Source organism: Nanorana parkeri, unplaced genomic scaffold (genome assembly GCF_000935625.1).
Source record: "Nanorana parkeri isolate BGI_ZX_2015 unplaced genomic scaffold, ASM93562v1 scaffold265, whole genome shotgun sequence".
NCBI lineage: Eukaryota > Metazoa > Chordata > Amphibia > Anura > Dicroglossidae > Nanorana > Nanorana parkeri.
Window position 1 is genome coordinate 1,185,041 of NW_017306533.1, and position 8,098 is coordinate 1,193,138.

The window sequence follows — 8,098 nt, forward strand, 5'->3', positions numbered from 1 at the left end:
TATATATATAGTATATACCAATCCAAATTACTTATAAAGGTACTCATGGCCCTTACAGCAGAGATAAGTCATAGCATTAGCATTTTATTGTCAGCATACAGTGGAACTCATTACTTTCCTAGTACTGTTTGGTTGCAGAAAATGTTATAGTTTCCTGATCGTATCAGTAAACATGATCTTGAAAATAATTAGTTAGAAAGGAAATGTATTTGTGATTTATGTGTAACCATGTTAATGTGCAGACTACAGAACTACTTTCCTGCCATCCTACACCCTATGTATAGTATAATGTGACCTTTGGCAAAGTAGACTTTCTTGTTTGAATTTGTAAAAATAGCATAAACTATTTAAAGAAAACGTTTTAAAGAAATACAAGGCCTGCTACTGCTGATTTCCCTCTGAAAATACTAGTTGTCTGGCTGTTAAGCTGACCCACTGGCTTCAATATCATCTGAGTCACTGACCTGGAACAAGATCAGGAAAGTCAGAAATTCGATTCCTATCTGCATATTTGTTCAAGGTAAGTGACTTAATAGAATTGAGGCCAGTGAGGTCAGCAAGACAGCCAGACAACTCGCCTTTTCGCATTAACAGTCTATGTCTTTCTCTCATGACAGGCATCCTTTAAAGGTTTCATCTTCTGAAACCCAATATTTAAATATGCGCTTCCATAAGACAGAATCTTAATGCCTCGTTCACACCAAGGTGGCTTTGTTTTTGTGCATTTTCACAATGGGTACCTTGGCTTGGTGGGGAAATTTGCACATTGTCACAAGGTGTTCTGTAAGAATATTGGGCTTGTATTGGGATTATCCCTTTTGAATGTCACTTTAAAAAAAAAATGGATTCTTAGGCAATAATTGTGTTTGGGTATATTCTTTGCATCATTTTATTGAAATACATTGTTCTTTGTAGCTGGGGCATGTTGACTGCCAGATACAGGAGTGCCCTCCTATACAGTGTCAGCAAGGTGAACTAAAAGTGCGGACACCTGGAACTTGCTGCAATGTTTGTCAGGGTGAGTGGGCTGTTTTAATCTGACTGTGTCATTGTTGTAATTGTAGCCAATTATTTTTTAATTTCTTAGTTTGCTGGGAAATATCTAATGATCCTGCCAGTCCCCCTTCTTCCCTGTTGCTATCTGACCACGCCAAGCACAGAGGTTGATCTGTGATGTCATGGTCAGTTTTCACATCAGTTCTACCTTCCTGGAGTCACAGGACGCCATTCTGCCTGTATCTCCCAGCAGAAGGAGATACCCATCTGCCCCCCCCCCCACATGTTTCACACTGGCTTCCAAGCAGGAAGAGACACTTTTCTGGATTGCAGGCACACACAAACGGAGAATATACCTCCCCGCTGTGTGATGTAATATACTGCTCACCCATCCACTACACAGACCACCAAAAAAAGCCATAAAAACGGTGAATAAGTATTATTTTTTTACTAAAGTAAATGTGATTACACTTGAATATTACTATTGTCTGTATTATAATGGGCTTGTAGGTTGCAGAGGATGGGAGACACTCTGGAGCAGTCCTGGAGGCAAGTATGGCAGGAGGTGATGAGAAAGCTGGAGAGCAGGAAGTCTTGAGAGGAGGGGAGAGGATTTGTTTGGGTGATATTTTATGGTGAGGTTGCGATGTAGCTGGGGGCAGAGTTGTAGATGGCTTTGTATGTCGTTGTTATTATTTAGAATTTTATGAATTTGGCAATTGGGAGCCAGTGGAGAGATTGGCAGAGTGGGGTGGCGGACACTATCGGTTGGTAAGGTGGATGAGTCTAGCAGCAGCATTCATGATAGACTGAAGGGGGGATAGCCTGTTTAGTGGTAGGCCAACAAGGAGGGAGTTACAGTAGTCGAGGCAACAAATTCAGTTCAAGTGAATAAAATATACATGTACAATATATCCTAAAGTGAAACAATTGAAGTGAAAAAAAATGCAAAAATGCAAAACGTTTTGTATAATTGTGACACAAATTATACGAAATTTTTTGCATTTTTTTTCACTTCAATTGTTTCACTTGAGGATATATTGTACATGTATATTTTATTCACTTGAACTGTATTCATGCATATTGATTTGTGCACCTGTTTTTCCTCACACAGAGATCTGTTTTTTAGATACTTTATTATGAACACTAAGTTTGATACTTGATTGCATGTTTGAAACATAACACTAATTGGGTGTAACACTGTGAGGCTTTTAGTGCTGTACTGTGGATCGATTAACCTATAAGGCTCACCGCCTGAGTTTAGCAGCTTCTAGCTAGTCCGGTTTTTCTTCTTTTCTTCTCCTTCCATAAGCGCAGTTTTTTGTCTTTCATCTATAAACATGCGGCAGTCTGGCTGTTATGTGGACCATTTGCCCATAATGCTTTCTGAGTCGCTGACCTGGGACAAGGATCAGGTTTTCTTAATTTAAATTCAAATGCATGTTCTGGGTTTGTGACTCAGAAAGTACAAAAGACATAATAGCCAGGAAAATAGCATTGTAAGAAGGTCAACAATGGAAGCCTCTGCAATGCTCTTGTGTCAGGTTTCCGCAGTGGGGCGTTTGACTAGTTTTTTGGACGGGTTCATCGGTATCAATGACAAATCAATGACAAATGTTATAACGTATAACTTTCTTCTCACAGCTCCAGCTGTATCCTGTCTGTATCAAGGCCAGAGGTACCTATCTAATGAGCATTGGCAGGTCAATGAGTGTACAACGTGTACATGTGTTTCTGGAGAGGTGCACTGCCATAGTGAGAGGTGTCCACAAGTATCCTGTACTGCTGTAAGTTGCAACCTATTATATCATGTATTTTCTGTAAGGTTAGCTGTACATGTTGCAGCGATTTAAAACTACTCCTTATACGTTCCGTATTTTCTGATGATTAACAAGCCATTATAAATTTCTTCTAAACACATACTAAATTAAATCTAAACCCACTCAGTATAATCTTGTATAATGTTTAACATAAACATATAGGGCAGGGGTAGCCAAACGTCGGCCCTCCATGATGCATCTACCTCTGGGAGTCATGCCTGTGGCTGTCTTGCAATGCCTTATTGGACTTTTAGTTTCTCTAACAGCTGAAGGGCTGAAGTCTGGCTGCCCGGGGGAATTTTTATAAATGGAGCCTGAATTTTCAAGTAATTTTCAGTCTTTGTAAAGCTTTTATCATAATAATATGTGGTCTCTGTATCTGAATTGTTCTCCTCTGTTGTCACCCTATCACATGCACCCCTGGTGGAGACTAAAAGTGCCTGTCCTGACACTAAGGGGTCTTTTTATAAACAGAATAGTATAGCTGTTCCTCCGGCAAAACTGCAGGTACATTTGTTCTGTGCGAGTTAATCAGTTGTACATGTACAGAGGTCCTTGGTTACAAAAGACATATAACAGATTTGAGACATTATACAAAAAATAAATATATGTAGAAAGCCGGTGAAGTATTTCGTTTTTGTCATCTTTTATTCCCCATAATAGTAATAATATGTACATTTAGCAGAAAACTGTGAAGCCTGGTTGACAGTTATGTAAATATTTATCAGTACATGTTAGGTGTTATTCCTTGTTTTTTAGGATGAGACTCCAGCCCTGATCCCTGGCATGTGCTGTCCACACTGCATTCCTCGCCCAGCCAGCTGCATTGCATTTGGAGACCCACACTACAGGACGTTTGATGGCAAAATGTATCATTTCCAAGGCAGTTGTACCTATGTCTTCAGTGAAGACTGTGAAGGAGGAGACTTCAGGTAAGGGGTACCTCTGTTAGGGAAGACTGGTTGGTATTTCCAGTCTATTTCTGCTGTTGCCCCATATAAGATCACAACATTTTTGGATATTGCCATTCAAGTTTATAATAATTGTTTTCTGAGAATTATGTTATCATTAAATAGTAATGATGGTTCTTGCTGGCAGTATAATCTGTGGTATGCTGAACATGTATCATGTAACATGTTTTAATGCTTCAAATGACCTTTGCAACTCTTTGTTGATTCTTTTAGCATCCATGTGACAAATGATGACCGCGGACAACGTGGAGTATCATGGACAAAGGAAGTAACTGTGTTGATTGGGGATGCTGTGGTCCAGCTCCTACAGGACTGGGTGGTTGTGGTAAGTGGAAAATCTACATTCGAGTCTCTGCCATCATAAGTGACAAACCTAGAAAATAGGTCACTACGAATTCAATTTTTATTATTTATTTTTATGAAGTGCTAAAATATGTACACAGTTTTCATTACTTTGGTTAAAAAATGCATTATTTTATGCAACTATTGTATTTACCTGGATTTTTCTTAAGTGTCCAGATGTATGCCCTGCACTCTTTATAGCGTTTAGGACCATACAGTAAATGGTTGTGCTCGCAGTGATGATCACGGATGGCGCCGTGTAATACCAAGTCTTAATGCAAATGAAGTCTTGGAGAGGAACTGCTGCACTCCTTACTGGAGCTCCTGTGTATAAAGGAGGGTGCTGTAGTATCCATGGATGGCGCTGTGCATCTTCAAATATTTAATAATGTCACCAGCACACCTATGTCTTGTGTCAATAATCCATCTTCTTTATTGATGCAGACTGTCAAAAAACAGTCTGCATCAATAAAGAAGATGGATTATTGACACAAGACATAGGTGTGCTGGTGACATTTATCATATATTTAATGCAAATGAAGATCACCCGCACTCGAATACTTGTAAATTCTTGTTTTTATTTCTTTGGAAAGGTGCGTCATGTACAAAAACCAAAGTTTCGGGGCTGCGCAGGGTCCCTTCATCAGGGTGAAATAGTGACCCTAAAGAAGGGATTCTGCGTGGCCCCGAAACGTTATTTTTTGCACGTGACGCACCTTTTCAAATAAATACAAACAAGAATTTACAAGTATTCATTGAGTGCTGGTGATACTCATTTGCATCAATACTTGGATTTTTGTTAAAGTGCAACTCCAAGAAGTAAAGTTTTTGCAAACTTGCATTAGTCCAGCTTGGCTTGATGTGAGTGTCCATAAATGATATCTGGAGAGCAGTTTGGAATCCTGAACATCACTGTAGTAATCTGTACTATATACAGTGATAGATCTTCTGGCTGCGGTTCAAGTGGGTTCCCCTGCGCACACTCAATACAGGGAGTCGGTCCCTCAGCATCGCCACCATTTAGAGAACGCCTTTCTCATTAAATTGGTGGGCAAAGTTGCTTTTTAACTTACATTTCTCTTCCTTTACAGGTGGATTACCAGACTGTAGAGCTGCCATACTTAAAAGAACCTTATATTTACATTGAGAGGAAAACAAACACTATTCTACTAAACAGTAACATTGGAGTCAAGGTATATGTTTTGATATTGGTTACTGGGAGTAATATTGTGTGCACATTAATGGCCCATGTACATGGATTTGTATTTGAGACGGACAAATATTTTATATTTGCCATGTTCTGCCAACCTGCCTTCTTGTCTTAACTTTTCCCTCTTTCCACTGCATTCATACCTGCTAGGTACAATGGAATGGACGATCTCATCTCGAGGTCAGCGTCCCTGGAACATATCGTGATCATCTATGTGGGCTTTGTGGAAATTTCAACAATTATCCTCAAGATGATTTCCGTGACCGAAGGGGTCAGATTCTCCTCTCTGAGGCTGCCTTTGGAAACAGCTGGAAGGTGATGAAAATGCTCCAGTGTGGCAAATATCATTCTCTATTACTTTATAAACAGTGATCTTTATTAATTTCCCTGTTTTATACATGATCAAGGCCTCTATAATATGTAGTTGTATTGTTATGATATTCTGCTGTATGCTGCATTACATTTCTGCTGGGTGTTATGATATAAATTTTTTTACACAGGTACAAAGCAGTAATGACTCCTCCATTGGGTGCTGGGACGGTCAAGATATTGACCCCTGTAAACAGGCTGGATATCGTGCCAGGAAAGAAGCCAATGGGCGTTGCAAATTACTAAAGTCCAGTGTGTTTGAGCCATGTCACAGAGTGGTTCCACCAGAGATGTTCTTTGCTTCCTGTGTGTATGATCTGTGCGCATGTGGAGCAGGAGATGAGTGTCTTTGTGATGCTCTGGAAGCATACGCATCAGAGTGCAGGGAGGCTGGAGTTGTCTTGCAGTGGAGGTCTCCAGCACTATGCGGTAAGTACATGTTATCTGTTGAATCATACCATGGTAATATTCGTCTGTGAAAATTGTGCAGTTTTGAAGGAAAAATAATTAATGATTCCATATAATAAAGAAATAATATTTACTTTTAATACCACAATATAATTTAATCAAGGATATGTGGGTCTTTTACAGTACATAAACATCCTAGAGGACTTCATTTTACTCATTAGGATGTTTATGAGAATTAAATAAACTCTCAGTTGCTTAACATTGGGACCAACTGTCAGGTGGACAGCTAAAGTCTTGATATGCAAACAAGGGCAAAACAGTGTGGCTGAATGATCACTGCAGGAGCTCGTAGCAGTGATCATTCAGTGTAACATTGTGTGTAACTGTTACAAAATTATACTGTTAGTTGTGGGATGGCAGTCCTCTCCAGGAGAGCTATATACATGGTAAGAATATAACAATGCATACTGAGCTATAAAATTTGAAGATCCTTATCTGTTTTATTCTGGAAATATTGATGGCCAGGGCTGGCTTAAAAGCAAATCAAGATGTCATAGGAACCAGAGCCGATAATATATCGATGAGCATTTTCTGCCTATTGACAGTATTGAGTATTAGGGCCTGTGCCAATGGGTTTAAGTCTTGCATAACTCCTGACTCTCCCTCTTTTGGAACCAAATCCCTCTGCCCCCCTTTTCTCCTCAGTTGTCCCTTTTTTTGGTCTGATGTACAGATATCTAGATGTAACTTTCTATTTAACTACCGAAAGGGCAGTAAAACCTTTATCTTTTAATTATCTTCCTTGCAATTTTAAAAAGCCAGTATAAAGTAAACATTTTGGTGGAAAAAAACAATTCTGGGTTTAACAAATCATTTTGCCATATATATTCTTAATGGTCCACATGTAAGTAGGGACGTAGCAGGGGGTGTGTCCATTACCTAAATACATTGTGCTGGAATGTGTCTCTTTCTCATTTCAGAAATTTGGGATCTATGGGCTTGTGTCCCTAGCATTGGTTTGACATCAGTTTGATCAGCTAATGAGATCACTCAAAAATTAGTTGACAGTTGCATGCAAGCTGCAGTTGATCTCTTTTTGACCTGCATTTTACCTGCTTCAAGTGGGTTTTGCATACCCTAAGACTTGTATGGGAATGCAAAACCCTTTTAAACCCAAACAAAAGTCCATTGACACAGGCCCACTAAACTGTAGTGGTATCCTTAAGCAATGCAGTTCTTTTATATGGCATCCATACCAAATATCTACAATTGCAAGTGTAGATTTCAGCTGAACCACATCCTAATGTTAAAACCTTCAGCAGTGATGAGCTTGTGCTTTTTGCATGAAGATGTATCATATCTGTACAGTAAAGTCTTATCTACTGTGCAATATTAAATAACTGTTGTTTTTTATTCCTACAGCTGTTGGCTGTCCACATGACAGAGGCTACGTGTTCGATGAATGTGGCCCTCCCTGTCCCAAGACATGCTTCAATAAAGATGTTCCCTTAGGCGTCCTGGAGTCTCACTGTTTTAAGCCATGTGTTCCTGGCTGTCAGTGTCCAGCTGGACTGGTAGAACATGAATCTCACTGCGTCCCACCCGAGTCATGCCCAAAGATTATTCACGGAAACCTCTGAGTTTAAAGAATATGTACATTTCCAGCATGACCATGTATGTGTGAAAGGAGTGTTTTAATCAGCTTGGTGAATAAATACAAGCTGTCCTTTTTTCCACAACAAAACGTTTCATTCAGATGTTTTCATCATCATCACAGTTATGACCTTAAATATGCAATATGTTCAATGCTTTTCTCTGTTATTTTAAATCAGTACATTTCATGTTCATTCTCCCTTTTCAGCAGCAAATTAAGCACCACTTATTAAGCTAATTAAGAACCACTTAATTAGACATGAACAGTTACTGTCTATAGTCCAAAACATGGAGGACACACCAGTATCCACAAATACTTAATTAAAAGA

General features: G+C 39.3%; 1 protein-coding gene across 1 annotated transcript in view; it reads left to right on the forward strand.

Annotated features, from left to right (window-relative positions):
* Nucleotides 1-7,825, forward strand: part of KCP (kielin/chordin-like protein) — a 95,831-nt gene extending 88,006 nt beyond the window's left edge. Inside the window, exons 50-57 of the mRNA XM_018557072.1 lie at nucleotides 916-1,018; nucleotides 2,641-2,783; nucleotides 3,576-3,748; nucleotides 4,001-4,112; nucleotides 5,221-5,322; nucleotides 5,490-5,654; nucleotides 5,840-6,137; nucleotides 7,539-7,825. Of these exons, the coding sequence (XP_018412574.1) occupies nucleotides 916-1,018; nucleotides 2,641-2,783; nucleotides 3,576-3,748; nucleotides 4,001-4,112; nucleotides 5,221-5,322; nucleotides 5,490-5,654; nucleotides 5,840-6,137; nucleotides 7,539-7,756 (1,314 nt within the window). The 3' untranslated portion in view covers nucleotides 7,757-7,825. The remainder of the gene's footprint in view (nucleotides 1-915; nucleotides 1,019-2,640; nucleotides 2,784-3,575; nucleotides 3,749-4,000; nucleotides 4,113-5,220; nucleotides 5,323-5,489; nucleotides 5,655-5,839; nucleotides 6,138-7,538) is intronic.
* Nucleotides 7,826-8,098: the final 273 nt, after the last annotated feature.